At 38.7% G+C, this 25938-nt stretch overlaps 2 protein-coding genes across 3 annotated transcripts; both read left to right on the top strand.

The window, feature by feature from the left end:
- Positions 1–19132: 19132 nt before the first annotated feature.
- LOC108608499 (neural cell adhesion molecule 2) lies at positions 19133–23853 on the top strand. Its single transcript, XM_033294045.1, has 7 exons — positions 19133–19157; positions 19866–20069; positions 20370–20480; positions 20580–20714; positions 20812–20961; positions 21746–22240; positions 22918–23853. The coding sequence occupies exons 1-7, from the start codon at positions 19133–19135 to the stop codon at positions 23136–23138; spliced, it is 1341 nt and encodes a 446-aa protein (XP_033149936.1). The 3' UTR covers positions 23139–23853.
- A 133-nt stretch (positions 23854–23986) lies between these two features.
- LOC108608500 lies at positions 23987–25604 on the top strand. Of its 2 annotated transcripts, XM_017999898.2 has the most exons (4): positions 23988–24104; positions 24160–24257; positions 24309–24620; positions 24678–25604. In XM_017999898.2, exons 1-4 carry the CDS (start codon positions 24052–24054, stop codon positions 25502–25504), a joined length of 1290 nt encoding a protein of 429 aa, XP_017855387.2. In that variant the 5' UTR covers positions 23988–24051; the 3' UTR covers positions 25505–25604. The 2 variants fall into 2 exon arrangements, with proteins under 2 accessions (XP_017855386.2, XP_017855387.2); XM_017999897.2 differs by having other exon boundaries at positions 23987–24104; positions 24309–25604.
- Positions 25605–25938: the final 334 nt, after the last annotated feature.

The following is a 25938-nucleotide window of genomic DNA, read 5'->3' as shown; positions in this document are numbered from 1 at the left end:
AGCTTGTCAGCTTGTTAATGCTTTATTTCTTATTTTTGCAGCAGCACAACACGCGCTACTTTCCATTCACAGCAGCTGTCTGATTACGCTCAGTTGGCATTGATTGAAATCTAAAGTCACAAAGGAGAAAACTTTCAAGCGGATTACGCTTGCGTTATTGATAGCTTTTATTCCCAGCCACTTGGCACACTTATTCTCTCTTCTCTCTGTGAGCGCCACAGATTCATTTCATTTCATATTGTAGTTGTCAATCACATATTCTTTGTGATAAATATTGCTTGCGCAGCGCTTGTTGATTGCTGCCGCATGGGGGCATGCAACAGTGCGCTGCCGCATGTTGAATTAGTTGCAATTAAAAGCGCAGCCAGCAGCCAGCAGCAGCTTGTGGCATAGATTGATTGGCTGCTGTCTTCAGCGCAGCAACGTGGCGTATACGTTATGCGCCCATCTAAACAATTTATATAGCTATTTAGCAATTAGTTTAGTCTAGTCGCTTCAGCGGCAATTTACACAGGTTACATGCTGCACGTTGCAAGCGGCAGCCTGCCAGGCGACCCAAAAATGTTCTAATGAGTTAATTTAACGCCATGAGCAGCAGCAGCCAACAACAATTCGAGAGCGACATCTTTGTGATACGCTAAATGCTTTTGCCAAAGCAATTTCAATTAGTGCCAAGCCGTGGGGCTCTCAGGCACCGCCACGCCCATGGCCGCTCTGTGTTTGTGTGTGTGTGTGGGCGGCACAAAAACTTTGCACAAATTGTCGCAATAAAACTGAAAATTTAATCACAAAATTCGCGTATTTGCGCTGCCGCATACAAAGCGCAATTTGCAGCGATGCAGCACAACAGAGCTAGACAGGCTATGCAAATGTTGTGGCAACTTGTGTGAGTGTGTGTGTGTGTGTCACACAAAAGTGCAAAATTAAGTTCCGCAAGCAACGCAGCCAAAAACAGTTGAAACTCATTTACCTACAAACGCTTTCAAACCATAAAATGCATTTATTTTCGGCATGTCATTTGCCACACACGATTGTACACAACTTATGCAGCTCAGTGTGTGACGTCACGAAGGATATGCAGAGCATTTGGCAATGATATGGCAACGTTGACAGCGAGACAAGCGGAAATGCTAAGGCAACTTCCGTGTCGACCGTCAAACGCGTTGATCTATGCATATGCGTATGAGTTGCTGTCTCTATCTGTGTGTGTGTGTGTGTGTGCATAATTTACATTTGTATGCGTATGTCAGTCACATTTCCATGCCGTCTGCCAAGGGAGTGTCTATGTGCCTGTCGGGCTCAACTTTGTTTATGCTTTGCGTTTATTTGTTAGATCGCTCCGCTTGGCGCACAGTGTTTCAGCTTTGGCTAAAATCGTGTGCAATAGTTGCGCTCTACTATAAATTGCTAACTGTGACCCACTGTGCTTTGAGGGATTTTGACAAATGCGCGCTGCACAGTTGGCAAATTGAATTTTAAACGATTTCTCACACTAGCAGCGCATTAAGTTATTGAAGCTATTACGCCAGCAGCTTTTTGCCAAAATAAAATTTATGACACGGCTGCCATTATGTGTTTTTATTATATTTTATTTTTATTCAGTTCGCTTCAAAAGTTGCAAAGGCGTAAAATGACAGCAGAATCAGTGAAGCGGCGCAGCTGGCGCCAAAAGACAAAGACAAAAGACTGCCACTTACATTAAGGCAAAGATGAAACACGTGCCTGCCTGACACACACACACGCACACAAAGGGTCTGCATATAGCTGGATTTATGTGGCAATAAGCAGATGCAACCTGCAGCAGCAGCAGCAGTAGCAGCAAACGCAAAAAGAATGGCGGCGTTTGGCAAAAGGCAAAAAGGAAACGTGCGCTGCGTAACTGATATGTTACGATTAGTAGGGCCACACACACACACACATAACGTAGACATATGTAAGTATATAGCGCAAGTGCAAAAATAACGCATACAACATTGCAAATGGCAATGGCCATATTGCTACTTATTGATTTTCGCTTGGCTTGAATGCAGAGTGGTGGGGAGGGGGGAAGTGGGTCTGCTAAGTGAAGTGGCCAGCAAGCAATAACTCATTACAACATATGTTTACTTGTGCAACTTTTAGCAGGCAGCACACGCCCTTTTTTTTTTGAACAATGCTGTCAATGTTGCTGTTGCTGTTTGGTCTACCGAAAACTTATTTATGCACCGCAGCAACTCTTTGAACTTTTACGTAAAGTTTGTGGCCAGCTAACCGCATTCTGACATTTTGCCAAATTCAATGAGGTTAGCACACAACTCTGAGCACTTAAACTACCTACAGTTTGTTTGTATGTACTATAAATGTTGTTGTTATTGTTGATTGCAGCAGCAGCAGCAGCAGCAGCGTGTTTTTTGTTCTAGAGTGTGTGACAAGTAAAAAGTTCTTTAAAGCTGGCGCCGTAATCATTATAAGATTTATTATAAGTACTATGTGGTGTTGATTGTATATAGATATTTTACGTTATTCATTAAAGGTTAATATTATTATAAGTAATATTATAGAGCTTAGACTCTCTCCCTTTGTATAAAACTCAAGAGTAAATACACACGTAATATTAATTATTTAGCATACGAATCACTAAGCAACTCCTTCTTTAAAAGAAAGCTTTCGGAAATGAAACTATTGATTTTTTTTTGAAATTTTTATTTTATTTTATACAATATAAAATGTAACTCTTATTAACGACTGCTTGTTTCACTGCAATTAATTAAAAAATTCATATAAATCATGATTTTTATTATACTTATAATAAGTCAATTCAAGTGGCATAAATAGTTATTATTGTGTTTTTTCCTATTATAAAAATTAAAAACTTTGCTGAGTATTTTTTCGCACTAAGCTGATTGCAATAACAAAAAAGTCAATTGTTGAAAATGAAGCTGAAAGAGCAGACAAAGTCGCAACAAGCAGACAGTAAGCAGCTTAACGAGCTGGAGCTGTGGCAAAACCATAACTATGTTGCAGCTGGTAATAATAACTAGCTGAGGATTAGAGGAGCACATTGTTCAACATCGCAAGGAGCGATGCCAGCGCTAACAAGTTTATGTGCCAGGAAGTCATAGTAAGGTAATGAAGCGGAGCAGCAGCCAAAGCAACCAAAGCGACAGTGAATGAGAGTAGTAGCTGTTGGCTAATGACAAATGGCAGTGCTTATCGTGGCTGACACGACAAATTGGTGTAAAGAAAAGTTTTTGACTAAGCGCGTGAAAGTAGGCAACACTTTTTATGCGAGTTCATATTGAAGACACGCCCAAGGCTTTGGGCTTTAAGCAAACAGAGTGCACTGACTCGTGTTTGTCCTTGCCAAAGCAAAACTGACGAACGCACTTAAGTTGCATATGTCAAGTGGGAGGGTGCGGGTGAGCGCCTGCCGCTGGCTCTAAAGCAAAATAGTTCAATCGACAGCCAAAAGCTTAAGCTGCAAGCTCAAAGCCAAAGGCTTTCTCCCCTTCACTGTCTCTCGTTGACTTGCAGGCCTCGGTAAAAATAAGTAAACAGCAAGCCAAGCTAAATTCCTGAAATGCAGCCAAGTGAAATGCAAAAGCAGATAAGGGCATTAAAGAGTTAAGCTTTTTGCCTGCAGCAAGTTCAGAGTTCACCATGGCCAGTGCCAAGTGTCCAAGCTTAAGTGACGTTGAATGCTCATCATCTCAACGTAGTGGGCTTAGCTTTGATTTATAGCTATGCCTTTTGAACTGTTGCCTGCTTTGTTTTGTTAACTTTAGCGCACTTCAAATTCGAGTATGCCTTGCTTTGTGCCATTTGGCATGCCAGGCACGTTTCAATGCCTTTGATTAAAGTTGATGCCCACACAGTGCGATTCATAAGCAAATGTGATAATGCATTAAATTCGGGCAGGTCATGTGCCGCACTTTAATTGAATGAAATAGCTGCAGAGCTGTCTACGCGCTGAAATTTGAATATTAAATTCCAGAGAGACAGAGAGATAGAAACTGCTATCAGCCAGTCTGCTGAGCTCTGCGCCATAAAAACCCAAAAGGGAATTAGACCAAAATTAGCGCAGACTATAAAAAAGCAAGAGCAGCAGCATTGAGCGCGAGCGCGAAGCGCCTAGGCAGACAGCTGGCCATTTTTAATGGCACATAAAATGCTGCAAACTGTTGCTCCGGCTGCTGCTGCTAAACGTCACCATTGCAATGGATTAGCTTAAAATGCGCGACTGTCTACGTGTGCGTATACGTAATATAGCATTCGAATTTGACGCTCGTAAAATATATGCACTTGGCTATAAACTCGTGGGGTGCATGCCAACCTAATTTGCATGTGGCTTAAACGAGGGTTGTTTGATAGCTTTGCCTATAACATGTAAAGCTAGAGCATGTCAAAGTTTATAACTTAGCGAAGTAAAAACTGTTTAAAGATCATAGAGAACTTTAAGCATGTGAATTTAAAATATAACAAATTTGATATGAAGTATGCACTAGAGCTACTCTCTAAACTAATTCAAACAGTAAAGTATTGGAAAATCGTTTGGCTGTTGAACAAGTTATGGCAACTGAAGCTCTTGAAAATATATTTTTGCATTTTTAGGCGAATAATATATGCAAATAAAAGTTATCTGTGACTTTTAAGAGCAAACCTCTTCGGTTGGTCAAGAGTACACCAAAGAGTGCAGCAAATTTTTATGCTTAAGCGTCAAAGCAATTGCCGTAAAGTGCAAGCGCAAGAGTAATTAACACTTGTTGCACACTTGTTACAAATGGCACAACAACAACAACAAAAACGCTAAGCGCATGAGAAATGACTGATAAGCGTAGCATTTAAGTAGCCAGCAACAGAAATGTCATCAGCTACAGCAGCAGCAAGCACAAACAACTTGTACACTCTCTCTCTCTTTCTCTGTGTGTGTGTGTGAAAGTTTGGTGTGCTGTTGGCTTGCCTGTTGACATTAGAAATTGAGCAACCAAAAATGTGTAAACAAGTTTGTTTGGTCCAAGTGCATTGCTGTCTTTGGCAGCTCGACACTCGCCACTCGCCAGCTGCCACTTGCTGTGGCAAAACGAGTACACTCTCTATCTCTACAATATGTACATCTATAAAAATGTTGAAAAGGAATTATTTTGTGCCCAGCCACAAGCAGTAAAATGTAGCAAATGCCACAGCACATAGTATGAGCGATACAAATTGTTGGGACAAGGCTATGCAGATAAATCAAGCTGCAGCAATTGCGCAATTAGCAAAACACCGCAAAAGATCGAGATAAAATTGCTGCAAGCGTTATTGGGCATATAATCAATGCAATACGATACGAGAGTGTAGCATATGAATGATAAATGAGCCTATTTATTGGCTATAGAGAAAAAGCATTGGGATAAGTCAATTATGGCTTAGAATATAAAAATGACAGCCACAAATACAGCCATAAATCATGAAGAGTTGCTCCCATTTTTCGTATAATTTATGGCACAATTGTTGTGCTGGCAACGGTATTTAAGAGTAAACGCACACACGCAACCTTTAAAGCTGCTGGTTTGATTTAAGATTTAATCAATATGCAGACTGCAATTGCCACAAGCAGTTGTCTGTTTGCTGTGACATTTCCAATTAAGCATTTTCCCCAGCAACATGCATTGATTGGTTAATAAAGCAGAGACACTTATACAATAGGGCAACGTAATCAATTCCGAACTCATCACTTGTATGTCAGCACACACACACACACAGATGGAGATGCTGCTGCCTTGGCAGTCATATTTTGTGAAAGAGAATTTCGATTTGCAAAAGGCAATTAGGACAAGCAGGCTGACAGGACAATTGAAACATGCAGCTCAACAGTTTGCAGTTTAGACATTGCAACATGACTTGCTAATAAGTAAGTAGCCGGTACCTCAACTGCATTGTGAATTGACATGACAAAATAAACATAAATGCTTAAATTACATGGCAATTAGCATGAAAAGCGCACACATGGCGTATGCGCAATGCATGTCAGTTTAGAGCTAAAAACTATTTGATTTCAAATGTGTTTTTGGCTGACAAACAAATATGTGGCAATTAAACGCCGCACTTGACAAAGGGCTGCGGCTAAACAAATGGATTTCCGCTGGCGAATTGCATAATTATGTGCTCGATCTCGCATAATACGCTCATCAACATTGCAGTGTATACGTAATTGAAAATGAAATTGCGACGAAACGTTCACGCATATCGAACGCCAGAGCGAATATGTGTATGCTACTCATTATGGGAGTGTGCCTTAGATAAAATGCAAATTGCAGCAAGTTTTTAATTAAAATTTACTCAAAGCTATGTCAGCTACAAGCATATTCAATTACTCATATGTGTATGGCTACACTTCATGGCTTTTATTATGAGTTTGAAGTGTTTGTTGGCCAAGCAGCGTGTGTGCTCATATAAAATTTTCAATAACAATGCAGTCAGTGTGTGTACGCTTTGATTAAGAATCTGCATTTTTGCACAGACTTTTATTTCAGTTTGTGTAAAGCATAATTGAATTTAAACGCTTTACAAATATTTAGCAATGCCTTTGGCAATTATCTGGACATAAAATGCAAACGCATTAATTGCAATTGTTGCTTAATTGCATTGACTTTTGTTTTATGCAATTTGTTATAATTGCACATGTTAAAAAAATACTTTTAATTAAAGTTGCATTTGCTCTTTGCCATTTAAATGCCATGCAAGGCATTAGCAGGCTTGTTGACTCGTATAAATTTCAGACTCAGCGTTTGCATAATTTTGTTGCTGTCATGTTTGCACTTGATTAACAATTGTTAGTCAAAATATCAGCACACAGTCCACGCTGCTCTGCTCTCCATGTAGGTAACTCTCTCAGGTCACTCGTGATTTATGTCGACATGTGTATGTATGTTTATCTATTGGTAGTATCTTGTGTGCAACACTGTTAATGGACAGTTTGTTATGAGCTTGCCACAAGAATTCTCTGTGGCTTGTGCTTGTAATAAAATTTAAGCTTGACTGGCTAACAGCTCATGAAAATAGTTGGAAATGTTTAAGCACTTAAAGTTTGGCTTTAATTATTGATTTTCGTTCAAGTTCTTTTAAGCTATTGCTGCTGCGGCTTTCAGCTAGTGTCATGGGGTCATTAGCACACTTTTCGACCGATATCAATCATACGCACTGTTTGCTGCACACAGAGGCACGTTAAGCCATGAATCAGCTAAGAGCCACTGGGAAACAGTAAACTAAATTGCTTTTACTCTAGTGCACACAGAAACACACACACACAGGCACAGAACACTATGGTCAAGAATCCTGATTTTTAATTCAAATACAAAAAACTTTCTGCAAAAGTGTCGAATATTTTTTGTTTAAAATTAACTGCAAGTTAATTATGATAAACTTAGAATATTTTTTTTTAATTTTCTCTGAACTAAAGGTAAATTGCAAATATATATTGTATATTTATGTAAGGCCGATTATTTCATAAACAAATGTGCTTATTAGACTGCATTTAAATTGAATTTTAGAATAATTAATTTAAGGGGCGTATGCTCCAAATTTCTTTCTTGGCTTTCAAATTAAACGCTCTGCCAAATATTCGAGCTCTTGGCCCATAGTGCAGAGGCATGTTAATAAATGTTGTTCACACCTACACGCAAACATAGACACACACATACAGAGACGTATAGATAAGTAGACTGTAGCAAGTGTATACAGGCTGTTGGCATGTCAGCCAGCACTTGTGCTGGCAATTGTTACTCTCAGCTGCTGCTGCTGCTGCTTGCTCTGAGCTGCTGTAGCTTATGTCGCAACTGGCAACTGGCAGTTCAACCATTTTGCGTACGCTGCACGCCATGTAATTACACAATAGCAACAGCAACAGCAGCAGCAGCAGCAAAAGCAGCAACAGCAACAGAAGAGCAACTGTGTTGTCTGTTGCTGTTTGCGCCGCTCTGCTGTGCTGAATTCGCCTGGGCGTATGCTGCAATTATTAGACAACGCTGCGTGCTATTTTTAAAAGTCCTTTGAAGTGGCCTTCACAAGTTGGCTAAAAACAGCGTTAGAGAGCGCGTGCATTTTGGTGCTGCAACAATTCTGCAAGCCATGTTGCCGAATTGCAAATTTAAGCTCTGCGCTTGCGTGCCACTCTTAAGTTGATTAGAGCCGGGTGCATGCAAAAATATTTTACGTAATTAAAACTTGGCCAACGCGTTGGCGCTTTCCCTTTCCCTCTCCGTCGCTTGCTGTCATTTCATAGTAATGCACTTTTTCGCTCGCTGTCTGGCGTTAATAACTATTCTGCGTAAGCAACATTTGCGTGAGTTTTTTCTGCTGTTGTTGCATTGTCTGATTTAAAACAAAGCGCGACCGCAAAACTAGAACAACAAACAACGTTAGTTGCTAACCAACAACAACAACAACAGCAATAGCAACAATGAAATTTTTTGGCAACCATATGCCGCATTCTGCGGTTTGTTTATGTGCACACGTGTGTGTTCTGCTATTAGTTGTAAAACTATGTGCAATATTTTTGGTGTTGCTGTCAAGTTAGCAGCGAAACCAGCGCAAGATTTAAAGCCATAAATTTGTAAAATATTTATTGCGCTCTATGTGACAGTTTTGCAGCGTTAGGCAACGCAAATTGCTTAGCTAGTTAGTAAATCAACATTTTATTACACAAAGCGTCATTTATTTTATTTATGTCCATTTATTAAAGCTTAGTTCATTATCAATTTTCGCTTCATCAGTAAACAAAGGCTAGGCCCCTACTCAACGCATATGCTGCTCTCTCATATATCAACTGTCAGCGACCCACTTCAGCATTGTGTCTAAGGCTTTTGTCTGCTTGCTTGAGTGTGTAGCAGCAGCTCAATGTTGCCAGCACTCGTGTTGCTTTGAGCACAAAAGTTTTGCAGTGCCTCGAACTTGTGCCTGAGCCTAAAAGCGCGTTGCAACTCAATAAAAGAAATATTTTTGTTAGCGCACATAAAGTACATATTGGCTGAACTTCACGCGCTGCACTGAAACGCACTGAAACTCTCTGGCCCTGGCCAAACTTATAATAGTTTTTCAAGCAGAGCAAATGCAATTCCACTTTCTTGCAAAACTTCGTTCAATAGACTTCAGCACCAACCAACCAACCATCCACCCACCACCACCCATCAACAGTTGTCGTTGAGTGCTCAGCTGGACCTGCAAACAAATGAAGCATATTCAGTTGAGAACTGAGCGCTGAAACAATTCCAAATGCTGTCAACACACAAATTGCCTGCTGATACAATAGCTAAACTTTTTCGCTATAATTGAATGCACATTGTTGCAAGTGCGCCACTGATTGTAAAATACAAACAGCGCACAGGGATTATCCACTTAGTACAAATTTAAAATATTTATACACACAGCCACATATGTTTATGGCCATTTTAATTGCTTGCATTTTGTGTTTTACGTATTTATACTTAATACTTTTTGTATGCATATAAGCCTTGTAAAATTATTACAACAACTTTATGTAGGCAGCAATTTGAGTAGTAATTTAATATGGCATAAAAGAGGAGAGAGCGTCATGAGTTTAAATAAAGAGACAGCGTGTATATTGTTCTGTTTAAGATAAATACACAAAAATGTAAATACAAACACAACAGCAATGTTTATTTATTTATTCATTAAATGTAAATGGTAGAAGAAAATACTGAAAAATATTTCAAATATAATGTTCTTTAACAAGTAAAAACAAAAAAGGATTGGTAAGAGCCTTTACCAAACAGATATAGGTTAATTAGTTATTAGTAATACATAAAACACAATAAAAAGTTAAATAAAATATTTAATCCATTACATAATAAGAAATATTTGTAGTAAATTTAATACTAACCTTTTGATATTTTATAAGAAAACTGCTCTGGAAATATAAATGAAAATGATCTGAACTGCAGAAAGGAATTGCTACCATTCATAATAAATATCGAAAGATATATTCACAAAGAGGGAAATCAGTTGGCTATGGATTAATTTGAAATTCGGTGGTATACATGATTAATATTTAAATATTTGGGAGCTCATAGCTGTGTCTCATATTTAATATTTGCTATTTGTTTTAACCCAAGCCACTCACTCTTATTTTTAACAATATATAGTTAGCAACCGCTCGCTCTTTGTTCAAATGCCCTTTCCAATTAGATCAACGTGAACAACTGTTGCCACTTATGTAAATGCGTATCGATACCACAAGTCGCCGGCTTAAAAGTTTACTGCCTTAATTAAAAAATAAACTAAGCATACACTTCAGCTTACGCACACACAGATAGAAAAAATAAGTAGGAGCTTAATGATTATGTAATTTGAATTAAAAGCATAAAAGGCGTCGCATAGTTGCAGAACAATGTGGCTGGCTGAAACAAAAGCAGCGGCCCTTAAGCGTTGAGTTAAATTGTAATTAATCTTCTTTTATTTATAATGAATAGAGTGTATTTGGTTTGAGCGCTGGCAATCAGTTGGCCTTTTGTTTGGCTGAATACTTGTGTTATAAAAAATAAACTCAATTAATCATGTAAATATTGAGAGTCTGTTGTAACAAGGGATTTAAATTTGTTTAAACAATGTAAAAGCAAATGCAAAATGTTATAGTGTGCGTGTGTGTGAGTGTTAGACAATGACAGCATTTAAGGATACAGAGAGAGAGACACACAGTAGTCAGGCATGTCTCTCTGCCCAAGTATGTCATGTATGAGCGCAGGAAATGCTGAAATTCAAAAATTTATAGAAAAGCCCGGCACTAAGGGAAGTGCAAAGTGAAAGAGAGTGAGAGAAATGTGAGCGTCTATGGGAAATCCTTGATACTCGACGTGCTGAGCACTTGGACTGAGAATGAAACAGTGCACACACACACATAGAGATATACATATACATATATATGTTGTGTATATGCTTACGCCATCTTTCTTGCTCAATTTGTAAAACAATTTTGCATACAAATTGCAACAGCTTCGCTGCTGTTGAGCTTGACATGCAACCAACGAACACACACACACACACACACACATGGACACATATGAGTGTGCCGAGCATAAAAATTCAACGCCCTGCAATGCAAATATCGTGAAAAAGCGTGGCCAACATCCATGACAATGCATGACTAAAGTAATGAATTACTTAAGTTCACATGTCCCATATTCCAACCAGCAGCAAGCAACAAGACATATGGCATTGTGCCTCATATAAACAAACATGGAAAAGGACGCTTCGACTCTAGAGTTGAAAAAATGCGCATTTACATGCTGCCACATGCCACATGCTGCCCGAACGATTTAAGTTGCAATGCACTTTCACAATTGACAGTTAACCACATATATTATTTAATTACTATCAAAGTCTTTGTCTGGCCATCTCAAATTGACTTTATTTTTGCATTGAATGGTAAAAATCGTTGAGCTAAAAGCATTTGGTAATCCACTCAATCGCTCATTTATTTATATTTGCAAGCAATTTAAATAATTCATTGTTCAATAAGCAATTGTGCAAATCCTTGTGCAAAATTGTTACAATCTGCAAATAAATGTTTATGGTTGTTGCCAAAGCAGAAATCTTAGCTTAAAATTCTATCATACCTGGTGAACTTCTTATTATAAGACAAGACTCGCACAATCGCTGAGAATGCACGAAATTCGATTAGTTCATTCCATTAAAGTAAAAATAAATAACCAATTACCTCCGACAGTTTTACTCAATTACATTCTTTTTCAAATATATTTTTAATAGGACTTATTATGTCATAATTGATAGGTTGAACTCATAAATTCTTCATATACATATTATATTATATTAATAAACATTTAAATGAAAAAGTATATCGAAACTTACTTGCATATAATCTCATAGTATTGAGAGGGTGCGTTTCAGTTTGCTGAGAGCTTAAGCACAAAAGACAAAGAGCTGCTGAACTTTATTTGAACTTGATAATTTTATTCAGCCACTCATACTCTGTACAAATATCTTGTATAATTGTTTTTTACATATTTGCTGAGCGGTAATTAGCTTGAGCATAAGCTGCAACTAACTTTACGCTGTTAGCCACATACTTTGGACTGCTTCATGTAGTTAAGCTGCCAGCACAGCAGCCAGAGTTTTGCTTTCTTTTTGGCTTTTGCTGTGTTGAGCGTTCGAAGCGCGGCAACGTCCACGCGCTTGAAATTTCGACTGGCAACTGAAACTCGTTTGCGCGTTAACCAGGTCCAAAGCAAAGCGCCTATACTTTGTTAAAGTCTTAAGGCCGAAGTTTCGTTGAGAACAAATTTCAGTTTGAAGCCAACTAGCTTATCGTAGAAAATTCGGTGCAGTGGCTACAAAATCCACAACAATATTGCCAGCTTAGGAGTCCAAACAGCAGCAGCAGCAGCAGCAGCAGCAGCTAAGCTTAACCTGCCTCACCTGGCAAAACTGTTTACGGCATGAAAATATTGTCACATTTTTGCAATAAGGCTGGCGTTAGCCTTTTTACACACACAACGTTGGGAAGAAAAAAAAAACTTGTTAAGTGTGTGTGGTTAGTTTGGTTAGTCTGGGTGTGAAAAATTCAATTTGTTGCACGCTTTATGTTGGCTTTGGTTTTTCGTTAGAGTTAAAAGCTTAGAGTACAATGCTAAAAGCTTGTGGGCAGAAATTAATCGAACCGAGCGCGTTGCTCGCTGCTGCAGCAGCAGCTGCCACGCATTTTTTCATTAAAATAAGAGGCACTTCAACTGCAGCTTAGGTAAACTTACACAGCAGCAGACGGCAAACTTTAAATACTTAGTAGTAATTTAGCAATTAAGGATGCGCACTTAAGTTTAATTAAAAGCGCATTAATTGTAGCAAGCGCACGGCGCACGGCGCGCGCAGCGCGTTATAAATCGCAACCTGCCGCAAGGCAAGACGCCGTGCTGTTGCACCCACAACAATGCTGCAAGTTGGCTTGGCTTGGTAAAAAACAATTTACGTTGCACCGGCACGAAGTCGTGGTGAGAGTCGCAGTGAGAGTCTCTTACAGACAGTTTGAGAGGTAAATTTATAGCAACATTGCCGCAGTAGCAACTGACTGGGATTAAGAGTGGGCTTAAGCATGCTAATGAAATATTTAAGTCGCAGCTTGCAGCTGATTGAAGAGCCTGCAAGCGAGTCCTGGTCACTTGAGTGTGCTTCAAAATGAAGTTGCACTAATTAATTACTTGCCCATAATTACTTTCCAGTTTGCCCAAATTGTTTACTGCAATTTGTGCGAGCATATGAGCTGCTCAGCTCGCCTGCAGCTGACAAGTTACTTTTTATGTTCATTTTGCTGCTGCTAGTGCACTAAAAATGAAGACACTAAAGCCAGCGCCACAAAAGCTGCGTCATTTAGGTTATTGTTTGGCTGTCATTGCTATAATGTGGCTCACACACACGACAAACCAATCGCGCACACAATGCGTGTTTGTACGGTAAACATAATCGCTCAACTTAAGAATAAACTATGACATACAACTAGCGCGCGTGTGTGTAAAAGTAAAACTTTATTTTTACGACAAAGCGCAAGCAGCAAAGTTGTTAGCCGAAGACAGCAAACTGCCACAACAAGCGTGCAAGCAAGGAAGCCAGCCCAGCCAGCCAGTGAGCCAGCCAGGGAAAAGAAATATTTACTGTTAGCTAGCGTATGCAGTTGGATTTTAATTTTTTCAGCGCGTGCATGAGACGAAAGTTTTAACTAAAAATTGCTCGGCGGCAACTTAACTTTTTTCACTCTTGATATTGCTGAAGAAATTTGATTTTTATTTGCACTGCAGTGACAGTTGCAAGTTGCAACTGCACGTAGCACATTGCGTATACGTAACGTATTCAATTACAATCTTCAGCCACCGCAAGCAGTCTCAGCTTGCTCGCGTGCATCGTGTGCTTGCAACTTAAGTGGCAAGCAAGCCGATAAGGTTATTACCCCACTTGAGTCTTGAGTCTGTCTCTGTCCTGAGCTGTACAACAAGAAAAATAACGATGGCGATGTCAACTGCTGCTGCTTACATAATTGCGCACACCATTAACACTGACACTGACACTTAATGTGCCATTTGATGTGAGCCATGATTAATGCCTTGCCACTGTCATAAATTTGCTTAACAAATGATCTGACCTCAGGACAAACTTTATGCGCTTAGCTTGTGGTCCAGGTGTGCAAGAAGTTTAAGCTACTGCAAGTAGTGAATTAAATTATATAAATGTAAGTTTAGTTACTTAATAGGCTTATTTATTGTATGGCGCTGCTATTGACTTGCTTTGAAATTTATCAAGCATACGCCCCTTTACATTCAACTGATGTCAACTTGGCACTAATTTTCCAACAGCCCCAAACTTAAAAGCTCTTTAGCTCTTTAAAAATGCTACAAGTCGCGCACACTTTGCATAAAGTTCTGTGACGCTGACCAGCTAGAAAGAGAAAGCGAACAAGAGAGAGAGGCACACCATTGCATAAATGTAAACTTTGTGAAAGTTTTGTTTCAAAAAGTCAAAGGCGCTCCCTGCTGATGAATGAGCTGAGACTGTTTAACAACTTTGGCACAGCTACGAACTACAGCAAAAAAAATGCGTAAAGTCGGGCACAGCCGATATTGCGAGACCATGTACATAGCTAAAATGCTAGCAACATGAATTACTGGCTGGGAATTAAATCAGGGGCACCCGATTGGAAGCTTTGTCAACTGAAGAGAACTCATTTTTCATCAGATTTTTTCACTTTTCAATTTTAAAATGATTATAAACTATATTATTATAAATTATATTATGTAATTGGCGTAAAATTTAACATTTGAGCCTATTCAGCTACCTTGTGTGTTCGTTTTGACAATAGACACTCTGTATAAAAGATTTGTGTGGAAAGGGTCGCAGCTAAAAAGTGTAAATAATAATATATATATTTTATTAATTCAATACACGTAGAATATACACACAAAACTTTATTATTCTATCGCGTATATTTGCTGAAGTAATGCAGCCAGATAGGACTATGTCGACACAGCTCATCAAGCTGATCAATCATTTACTAGCATTATTTCATTTGACTAAGTTTGAAGACTCTTTGTACATTCTTATGAACCCGGTCTAAGCAAAGTGCTTCATAGTAAGTAGTGCAGTGACTGGGGCAGTGGTGGGTGCTAAGTAAATGTTTTCATCATGTTGCGTTCTTATCGCCATAATTAATGTGCTGCGCTGTTCCTTTTACTTTTTTTTTGTTCTTCCTTTATTTATTTTTGTTTTTTTGGAAGGACTTTTAGTAAGCTTGTGCAAGCGTTTAAAAACGCATAAATGCATTTTCCGGCTAGAAATTTATGAACCAGCCAAAATAACAATTAATGGCCTTGCAACGCTTAAAGTGGAAAGCAGGCAGGCAGGCAATTTAAGCTCGTTTGCCAGAGGCGCGTGTCAGCTGCAGCAGCAACTACAACAACAACAACTATTAAAAAGACATCATCATTGGCTGGCGCCAAGTGGTGAGGAAATACCTGAGAAGCTGCTTGCAAGTTTTACTTTACCTGCATTTCCGTTAGCCGAAAAAAAATCCCAGCAAGCATAAAATACCGAAAGCTGACTTCCTGTTTTGTGGCAAGGCGGCAAGCTCGTTGCCCAAAAAGTTGCAATATATAAAAATTGTAGCAAATGCGGAAACGTCCATTTTATAGCGGAAATATATTCTTATGCGAAGACGCGACGATGATTTATGTATGTTAGTATTATTTGCAGCCACTGTAGCTGTAGCTGTAGCTGTAGCTGTAGCTTGTACTACGTGCCAAGCTTTGTGTGTAAGCATTCGGTATTAAATTCCTTTTGCCACACTCGACGTCAGCTTATGAGGAGCGCTGGAAATTTATGTAGAAAGCTGTGCACATAAAAATGGGTTAAGCTCTGCGTACAAATGCTGCAATTATTTGCATACTCGACTCTCAAGCATTTCTGTATTTTAAGCGCGGGCGCGTCTTTGTGGCCAGCGGCATGCAAATTGGGGCGCGCCCGCACAGCACAGAGCAGAGAAAGTAGGCGTGTCTTGGCGTCGCGACATAGCCGACGCTGTGGCACATAGAATTCAGGTTAAGTGTGCGTTTATGCTGACATTATTACAATCTACTTGCAACTTGCCGCTTTTGATTATAGTTGCAGGCAACTTTTACTGCAAGTTGCAGTGGCATGCATGCCATGCCATGCCAATTGCAAACAACTTTTATAACGTTGCGTAAGCGTAAAGCGAATTATATTTTTTTGTATTTGTAAAACTTGTCGCAGCAAAGTGAAATATTTCGCATTTCGCTGGCAAATTTGTTTCGGCACGGCCATGTGCCCATCAAACATTGGCAAATAATTAAAAAGTTTTTTACGCTCTCTTGTCGACGGCTAATGGATATTGCATTGCTGGCTTAAAGTTTCGGCTGCGGCGCAGGGCGTGGCAACTGGCGTGGCATTAACAGTTCATTGAGTGAGCTAAATATATGTATACAAACAAATATAATTATAAAAAGAAATAATTTGAAAATGAAACTTTGATTTCATTACATTGAATTATTTAAACAAAAAAGTTAGTCAAGAGTATGCAGATTTAATTGAATTGCATGGACGAGTTTTTAGCTTGATATGCAAGAGAATTCTTTGAATATGCTAATGTATTGGTATAAATTAAGTAAAGAACATATTGCTGCATATATTAAAGTAAAAAGTTCATATAATATATTCATTTATTTAATGTTGACAGTCGTCGGAAAAATAAAATAATTACAAAAAAAATATTTAAAAGTTATTAAAATGCATATTTAAAATGAAATGAGTGCCAAGGCTTGAGAAAATAAAAATTAGATCTGTATTACTTATTTAGTTATTTTTAGTTAAGTAAGATAAAATACATCGCTTTAAATTTTAACATTTTAACATTTGATAATTTTGAAGCTTTAATCAATGCATGTTAACAAAAGTAATAATCACCTTTCATGCTTGAATACATTAACATAGATAATTATATATTTCAAGCATAAAATGTATTTTAATTAATCAGCATGTGTGTGTGTGTGATATGCCAAAATGTCCTGCAGCCAAATGTTGTAAAACAGCGCGCATTTAATGAAATTTTCAGCTCAACACCTTAAACGCCATAAGCAAGCACACACAATAAAATAGACACCCACACAGATGCATGTATATATACATATGCATGTAGTACGCTGTATGGCCAGCAGGTGGCGCATTACACGTCACTTCAGCAGTCGCCAACGAATGCTAGTGAACATTTTTTTTTGCGCTGCTGTTGAAAAATATTTTATTTCTCACTTGGCTTCCTCCCGCTTTTTGTTTTTTATATCATTTGGCAGTTGACTACATAACTGTGCAGAGAGTTTTTCCTTTATGTGTTCCTTTTTAACGCTTTCGTTTGCTGCACACGAGTGCATAGCATAATGCATTTATAAAGGCCACTGAACAATGCCAACAACGCGTCAGATAATTTCGTTACGGCTTGACTCGTGGCTTGGGCTTGGGTTTGGGTATGGGCTTGAGTCCAACGTTGAACGTTGTCGTTGCCACTGCCACTGCCGCTGCCAGTTGCCATTTACTGTTAACGTTAACGCGTTAGCATTAACTGTTTGTTTTTTATTTTGCGGGCTTTTACTTTTTTTAATTTCCACCATTTGACTGTGTGTGTATTTATTTTTTATTTATTTTCTGTCTGCAGTTGTTGGCTGTCATTAAGGTCGCGAGCAATGCGACTTTCGTTTACACATGAAATTTTATGACAAGTGTTTCGAGTGCATTGCCAAGCGTCAACTGAGCGTAGACCGCGCTGTTGACATTGCACACAGCGTTAACGTTAACGTAAACGTTGACAGGCGACCAGACAACATGCAACCAAATTGCGTCAACTGCAGCAAATACTTGTGGCATAGCAAAGCCTGAGATTTAAATATGTTCCAAGCACAATTTTAAATATGCAAAGACAAAGAGTTCTAGTGTGTTTACAATTTCGAATGCCCTAAGGCTCCAATATGCAATATTTTTCGAAGCTTACATTTACCTCTCATGTTTATTGGCAATGCTCAATGCTTGGATGTTAATTAAAGGGGTCAACTGTATTTATTATAATTTTTTTAGAATTTACCATCAAAAACAAGGCATGAAATTCAAGCTTGGCAAACAGAATTTTTGTAAAAAATCCAAAAGGAAATAAAAAGTTCTTCGAATGAATTGCAATGAATCCAAGGAGACATGCAACTCCATATTTCCTCCTTGCCTACGCCTTTGCTTGCATCTTGTTGCCAATAAACTTGCCAAAGGGAAATTGCAAGATCAAAAGTTTGTGCTTGCATTTTTGCCTATTGCAACTATAATTTTTCAGGCATATGAAAAACTTTATTAAAAACTATTTTGCTGTTGGCTCAAATGTTAAAATGAAATTGCAGTTTCTTGTAATAAATTTCAATTGAGCAGCCGTGCAACATGTGGCTACTAGACTGTAGCAAGTGATGAGCATTTATGCGTAACTAATTTACTGTTATGAAATTATATGCAAAATTAATTGAAATTGTGGTAAAATTGCAGCAATTAGCTTAATCTTGTGTAACATTTACTAATTAATGTAATGTAATGTCTTATTAGCTAGCAACGATGATACAAACTGCAAATGGTTTATGTGGAAATGCTGCTTGTGCTTGAGCCTGTGTGCGTGTCTGGGTCTGTGTGTCTGTGTGTGTGTTGGTGAGTTCGTGGGAAATTGTGTGGTAACTTAGCTAGCATATTAAATTCAATATACTGCAACTTTCTGTTAGCTATTAACTAGCAGGCTGCTGAAGTTTCTTTTGTGTGCACTATAAAATGGGAGTTTGCTAGCTTAGCATAAACGTTATAGTATCAGCAAGTTAGTCAGATTTAAATATCATAGCGGTTGTTTAGCTTTGCTGTCGGTTAAAATAGACGACTGATGAAAATTATATTCAGCTTCATTAATATAATAAGCCAAAAAATTACAAAAATAAAGATCAAGAAAAGAATACAGGACAGGCAATATTTTTAGGAAAGTATTGAATTCTAGTAAAGCAACATGCATAATGCTCGATACTTTTAATGCATAATACTTTATGCTCAGTAAACCAGTAAGCCCTTTGTACCAGGTGTCATGATCCTCATAAAGTTTGATATCTGTATACTACTTCTTGATAGACTTCTTTAATTTTGATAATAAATATCAACAATAAAATCTATATTTATTGTTTCCTTCGTATAAGATTATTTAATTTTAATACTAGAATGCTGAAAACAATGAATAACCTTTAATTCCGCATTGGCGAATTTATTTCTGCAAAAATGTTAAAGTGTATAAAAAGAATTCAACGTGAAAACGTATTTATGCTGATAGTTTTTAAAATAATCTTTCAACTTACATCATGTTGCAACTATGCATCTGTTATTACTTATATAATTAACATTATTTTCCTCTTTCTTATAATACAAATATTCGCTTTTGCTAATAAATTTAAGTTTTGGTAAGTGCATCTAAGTTTCTTTCAATGCAGAATGAACTTTCTTATTTATGCGGCCTTTGAGTTGTGCCGGCAGCATATGCGCAGCAACTCAATTTAACCGACAAGATGTTGTGATGTTGTGTGTGTAATAGTCTGCACTGTTATTTGAGTTGCTAAGGAAATAAAATGCAGTGTTGCTGCTGCTGCTGCTGCTGCCAGTTCCTAGTAACTGTTATGCAAATGCAAACTTTGTTGGCAACAAATTTTCAATTTACATTTCAAGCGCGGCGCGCTGCAATTAACGAGCTATTAACTGAAGCATATTTAGACCAATTCGTTTTAATGTCAGCTACTAACTGCTGTTCTCTTATCTCTTCTTTTTTTTAGTGTTAACAGCTGCTGTCTTGGCCAATCATCATGATGGGCTGACGCTCAGTCCGGGCGAGCGCAGCGTTGTGCGCTATACAAATGAATCGCTCATTGTGCAGTGCCGTGCACCGAATGTGGATGTAAAGCTGCAATGGAAATCGCCAAAAGGGGAAATTATACGCGAGCACAAAGGACGCATACACATTGAGCAAACCACGCCAGGTGAGTGCCACAGCCAGTGCCACACAAGCAAAAGGACTTGCCAGCGGGCACAACAAACAAACACAATTAATTGCAATTCTCCATAAAGGAGTGCAGGACGCGCAATCGAGAGTGAGAGAGAGAGAGTACAATAGAAAGTTTACGACTGCTTTAAGCTGCGAGTACTTTTTGATACCCTGTAAAATAAATGAAAATAAAATCGATTGAAAGAATAGAATTGAACAGACACTCAACTAAATAATTTTTATGCAGCTACATTTAAGTCTATCACTTATACTTTTGACTTTGTTTATTACACAGAAATATTGAAAATCGTTTTTGCACACATTGCTTTGGCGGACAAGGGCAATTGGACCTGTGAACCTGTGGATGGTGGCGTATATAGTAAATCGTACGATTTGATTGTGTATCGTAAGTACAAAGTTCACCACAGCAGCAGTCCACAAGCAACCTTCATTAATATTGTATTGTATTACTGCCAAACACACACACACACACATACCTGTTTAGAGAAAATAACGTTCGCTGAAAAGGACAAGGTGATGACCGTTAAGGAGGGACAAAACGCAACCATATTATGCGAAGTGAAAGGCGAACCACAACCAAATGTCACTTGGCATTTCAATGGGCAGCCCATCAATGAGTGTGAGTCTTGCTAGCCAAACATGTTAATGAGCTTTTGCCTCTTGCTGTAGCCAAGCCCAAACTTCTTTTCATTCTTCTCTGTGTTTTTTGGTTGCAGCAGTCGCTTCGAAATTTCGCATCCTGGCCGATGGTTTGCTCATCAACAAGGTAACACAAAATGACACCGGAGAATACACGTGCCGGGCATACCAAGTGAATTCGATTGCTTCCGATATGCAGGAGCGCACAGTTTTGATGAAAATTGAACGTGAGTGTGATTTATGATTTTTCCAAAGAAGCACCAAACAACAGTGTGCACAGTGGAGCAAGCAATAAAACAATCAGTGCGCAAATTAATAGCTGATTAAGATTATTTTAAAGAGAGCTAATAAAAATGGGCAATGATTGCATTCTAAGTCGGTATACATTCTGATCGAATTTAACACAATATAGATCATTGTTTGATCTTTCGAACATTTAAATTTAAAAGATTATGCTGCCTTACTGATTGCATTTATGATAAGGTTAATTATTTAATGTCAAGTACGTATTGTTGACTTTTGCAATAGAATAAAAAAATATCTTACGAGCTGCTTGCTTAATTATTAAAATAGCTTCTTGCATTTAATAAAATATTCAAATAATTCAAATGCAAATGCTAAAAGAAAGTTATGTAAGAAAGTCTGCTCTAATTTGCAGCTGATTTGGCTCCACTGTGCCCCTTTGTTGTGGGTGTCTGTGTAAATTACTTGAGCAGCTTTTATGGCTGGCTATAAAATTTGTGTGTGGCGCTTTAGTATGCAATGCAGTGAGCGGCAAATAGTTTTTGCTGCATGAAATATATTTTCAAATTACACAGGGCAAAGTGTGTGCGCATATGTTTTGTTGCTCGCTCGCGTTAGGGCGTGTGTGGGCGTGGTCGCACATGCAACTAATGATGGCTTGTTTGATTTATGTGCGCAGCGCATGAGTTCGCCACAAAGACAAACATTGGGACTGGGACTGGGACTGGGCGCGCGTATTAATAAACTTGCATTGATTTCGAACCGCAGATAAGCCGCACTGGACGAACAAGTTGCATGTGGGATTGCAGTATGCGTATTTGAATGGGACGGCGAGCATCATGTGCGAGGCGCTGGCGGAGCCGCCGGCCAACTTTAGCTGGCATCGCAAGCAGAAGCGGATTGAGAGCAACGAGCAGTTCTACAGCATTGAGACGGATAATTACTGGTCGCGTCTAACGGTGCAGGTGACAGATGTTAAGGCCTTTGACAATTACCGCTGTCGGGCACACAATCATTTGGGCAGCATCGAGCGCATCACGCGGCTCGAGATGGGCGAGAAGCCCCCACCGCCCGATGTGTTCCAGCTGCGCGGCTTTAATTCCAATACCTTTGATGTGGACGTCAGCGTGCATCGCGACAAAGATAAACGCGACATCATGGAAGTCAATGGCTTTCGCATCGAGTATATGACAGACCTCGAATTCAAAACGGATGCCGGCAAATGGACCAATGCCAAGCACAAAGTTTTCCCCTACGAGGAGGGTAAGTTACCATAGACTTCCAAAAATAATTACACTAAACGTAGTTAGCAATTTTCTATACACTAACAATTTTATAAAATATATGTATAAGAGTATCTTGACCACTTAATATGTATCAACTGATCAGCTAGACGCACTGAGCATTAACAACTCATATAATATAGAAGCTAGATATTGAGTCTAAGAATTAGAGCTGAGTCTAAAATCAAGTCTAGATTTCAATCAAATTAATGTATTTTATTATATTTAATATTTTTTAATATATTTAATTTTAAAGAAATAAATAGATGAGCTTTAATGAACGCGTAGATCTTCAATTCTTTAATGGCCAGACCTTTGAACTTCAAAATTCGACTCTACCACTACAAATAGAAAACAAAATATTGAACAAAATATAGCATACTCAATATTTTAGTCCGATCAGCTAAATAATTTTAGACCTCAACGCTTCAGTTAAGCAGTACAGCATTCAAGTAGCATAGTATTAGTCAAAGTGTATCAAAAGGTTGCATGAGACCAGCTTTTATATACTTTTCTTTAAAATTACACTTGTCTTTTCAAGTGTAAAGCTTGAATAGCAGTCTGTCCATCTTTATTTAATTTCATTCAAATAGCAACTGTCTTATTTCACTCACTACTCCACTCCACTCTCTCTCTCTCTTTCTGTTTCTTTGGTAGGTGCCAGCTTTCTCATAACCAACTTGGAGCCAGACACACTCTATCTGATACGCGCGGCCTCTCACAACATGGCTGGCTACAGTGACTACACAGCAGTGACGAAGTGCAAGACTCTATCCCTGGAGCCTCGTGCATCAGCCGGCGGCTTGATGCCGCCCATTTACTTGCTGCAGGCAAGTGTGGTAATGCTGCTTATCCTGTCACTGCGGCGGCAACACTAAATTATTGAGAGTTATTGGAAAACTGAGGCGCAAGCTATGCCTCGTTTACGCCCTTTGCAAAATCCATGTGCTTTGCTTAGCTTTAAGATGTCTTCGCGTTGACCTCTCAGTGTCTGATTTGCTTGTAACTAAGTTATAAATTCAACTGCAGCCTCGTATAACGTAAACTATATTATTATATATGTATGTAATGAGTTCTGTTAACACTGTTAAGCATTAGTTTATTAAGCGTTTCGTTTAGCAAACAATTAGTCAAAATTCAAAGCAAATATGCCAAATTTACAACCAATACTTAAATTGCTTACTTTGTAACTCGTAAGCAAATCACATGCCTTGTGTCTATTGAGGCCAAAATCAAAGCGTAAACATTTGCCAAAGTATATATATATATATAAATTGATAGCCATTAGTTCTAATTGTATAACATAAATTTACTTGCAAGTCATTCCAATAAAATTTATACATATGCCAAAATTTTAGTACAGTTGTGTACAAGGCTGTCCAAGGAAGCATTTAAGCACCATATCCCTAATACAAACATTCAAACAAATTGCAACTGATATTGAAAATAAATATGCATTTCTATAAATCCAAATCAACAAAACCAAACAGGCCATAAAATAACAAAATGGATAACTCTACAAATAGAACAGTTTGATATTTATAAAAATATACATAACGTTGCTAATGTTTAAATATTTTTCGGTTTCTGTATGCCGTGTGTCTGTATCTGTATCTGTGTTTGTGCGTGTGGCGTATAAATAATTAATAAATATTACACAAAATGCTGGCATGGTATCTTATTTATTTTAGTGTTCACATGCTTTTTGCGTTGACTGTCAAAGCAGATTTTTAACTATTTTTATACTAAATAACTATTTTTAATTTTATTTTTTAGCTTTTTGTTTAGACCATGAGTGCTGCGGGTTATCATCCAAGAAGACTGACATACAAATTTAGTTACAGGTGTGTGCTTGAATTCAGTTAATTGATTAAATAGCTGTAGCAAGTTCTTTTACAGCCAATCGGATAGCGCCAAATTTGTAGCATATAAGCGGCATAGAGAACATTTGTTGCGTGCAGCTGCTGAATGTGAAGCGCAATTTAATCAAGATGTTGGTAGGTGTGGCTTACATTTTGACAGACTGTGACTTATGTGTACTCCGACAGCCAAGGCACGCAGGTTTGCCAAGTCTGTCAATGCGCCGCTGCAAGTGGCAGAGTCGTTGTCAGATGTGGAGTCGAGCTGCGAGCTCAAACGCATCAGCGCTGGCGGCATCTTTGGCAAAACTTTTTTGTCCTATGGCCGGCCCATTCAACAAGTATCCCGCACTGTTTGCATTAATGGCAGCAAGTGCACATGTAGCCGCGTTGGCATTTGTAAATGCGACAAGGCCAAGAACGATCAGCCAAAGCAGGGGCAGCAGCAGGGGCAGCAGCAGAAGCCAGCAGCAAAGCCGCGCCGCAAGTGTCCGTTAAGCTGTAAGCAGCCTGTTATTACTGTATCTGGTAGCAATAAAGAAGTTTATACGCCCACAGGCAAGAAGAAGCCCAAAAAAAGCTCTAAGAAGTCGAAAAAAGTTAAGAGCTCTTCCTCTGCGCTTAGTCAAGCCAGTCAGCCCAGTCAGCCTAGTCAGCCCAGTCAAGCAAGTGAATGCAGCGCTCTTAGCAAATCAATTCAAACCATTGAGCCTTGCCCTGTTCCTGCTCCTGTGCCTTCACCCAATGCTGAAGTCATACCCAAATTAGCAGAACAGTTGGACTGCCTTAGCAAAAAGCTAGAATCGCATATGACACTGGACTGCCAGCAGAATAAGCAGCTCAACGAGATCAAGTCGCAGCTTACACAATTAACTTGCAATATGAAACTGCTGAATGTCAAGTGCGATTGCCAGCAAAAAACGGCGGGCGGCGATCTCAATCACAAGCCCTCGAGCACTTGTAACTTCTGCAAGAACAAAAAGTTGCCTGTGCTCAGCTCGTTGCCGTGTGAATTCTTCAAGCTCATAGGCAAACGCAGACTCTCCGACATTATGATGACCATACTGCTGCGCGCCGATAATATTTATCATATAAATGTGCGCGATTTGTGCTCGGGTGAAGTGCTGGGCTGTCTGCTGGTCGACGACGCCGCCATGCAGGAGGCCAGTAGCTTGGGCTTGTTCCAGGAGATTATTACCTTCTGTGTTGTGGATAAGCGCAGCAGTCTATGCCAGAACGACAGCTGCCTTTGCAACATTAAGTTTGAATTCGTCAAGGATCAGCGCTTGGTGGGTGGCCAAGACTCGAAGTCTACGCAAACTGGTGAGGCTGCGAGATCCTTGACTTGCCTTTGGCAGCAGCTAGAAAGTCTGGCTGAAGCTTAGTATGTCAGCTCATACAACTTGGTAACTGAAGCTCTTAGCAAATTTTAAGTTACTAAATTTAAAGTGTGTCTTAATATTAAAGCAAATTTACAATATTGAACTTTTAAGGTAATGACGCTATAATCAATCTTTGATTTACTATAATCATAAAATTTAAGCTCAGGTGAATTATATATGGCTTGAATATGCTTCGAATTATAAATTGCAGTACGAATTAATTATTTTAATAAGGTAAACACGCTTAAATCCTAGCTCATTTGCCTAAGCTAGAATATGTTATTAAGCCAAACTCTTGGATGAAATTACTGGCACATTTTAAAGCACTTTAAGCTTGCGTCTGCCCCAAGCTTCTTTGTTTAATTTGGCAAATCTTAATCGCATAGATAACTTGCATGCTTGGTTTGCCAGATTTGCTTATTAACAAAAGCAATATA

Source organism: Drosophila busckii, chromosome 2L, assembly GCF_011750605.1.
Source record: "Drosophila busckii strain San Diego stock center, stock number 13000-0081.31 chromosome 2L, ASM1175060v1, whole genome shotgun sequence".
Lineage (NCBI taxonomy): Eukaryota > Metazoa > Arthropoda > Insecta > Diptera > Drosophilidae > Drosophila > Drosophila busckii.
The sequence above is the reverse complement of the archived record's forward strand: the minus strand, read 5'-3'. Positions and strand labels throughout refer to the sequence as shown.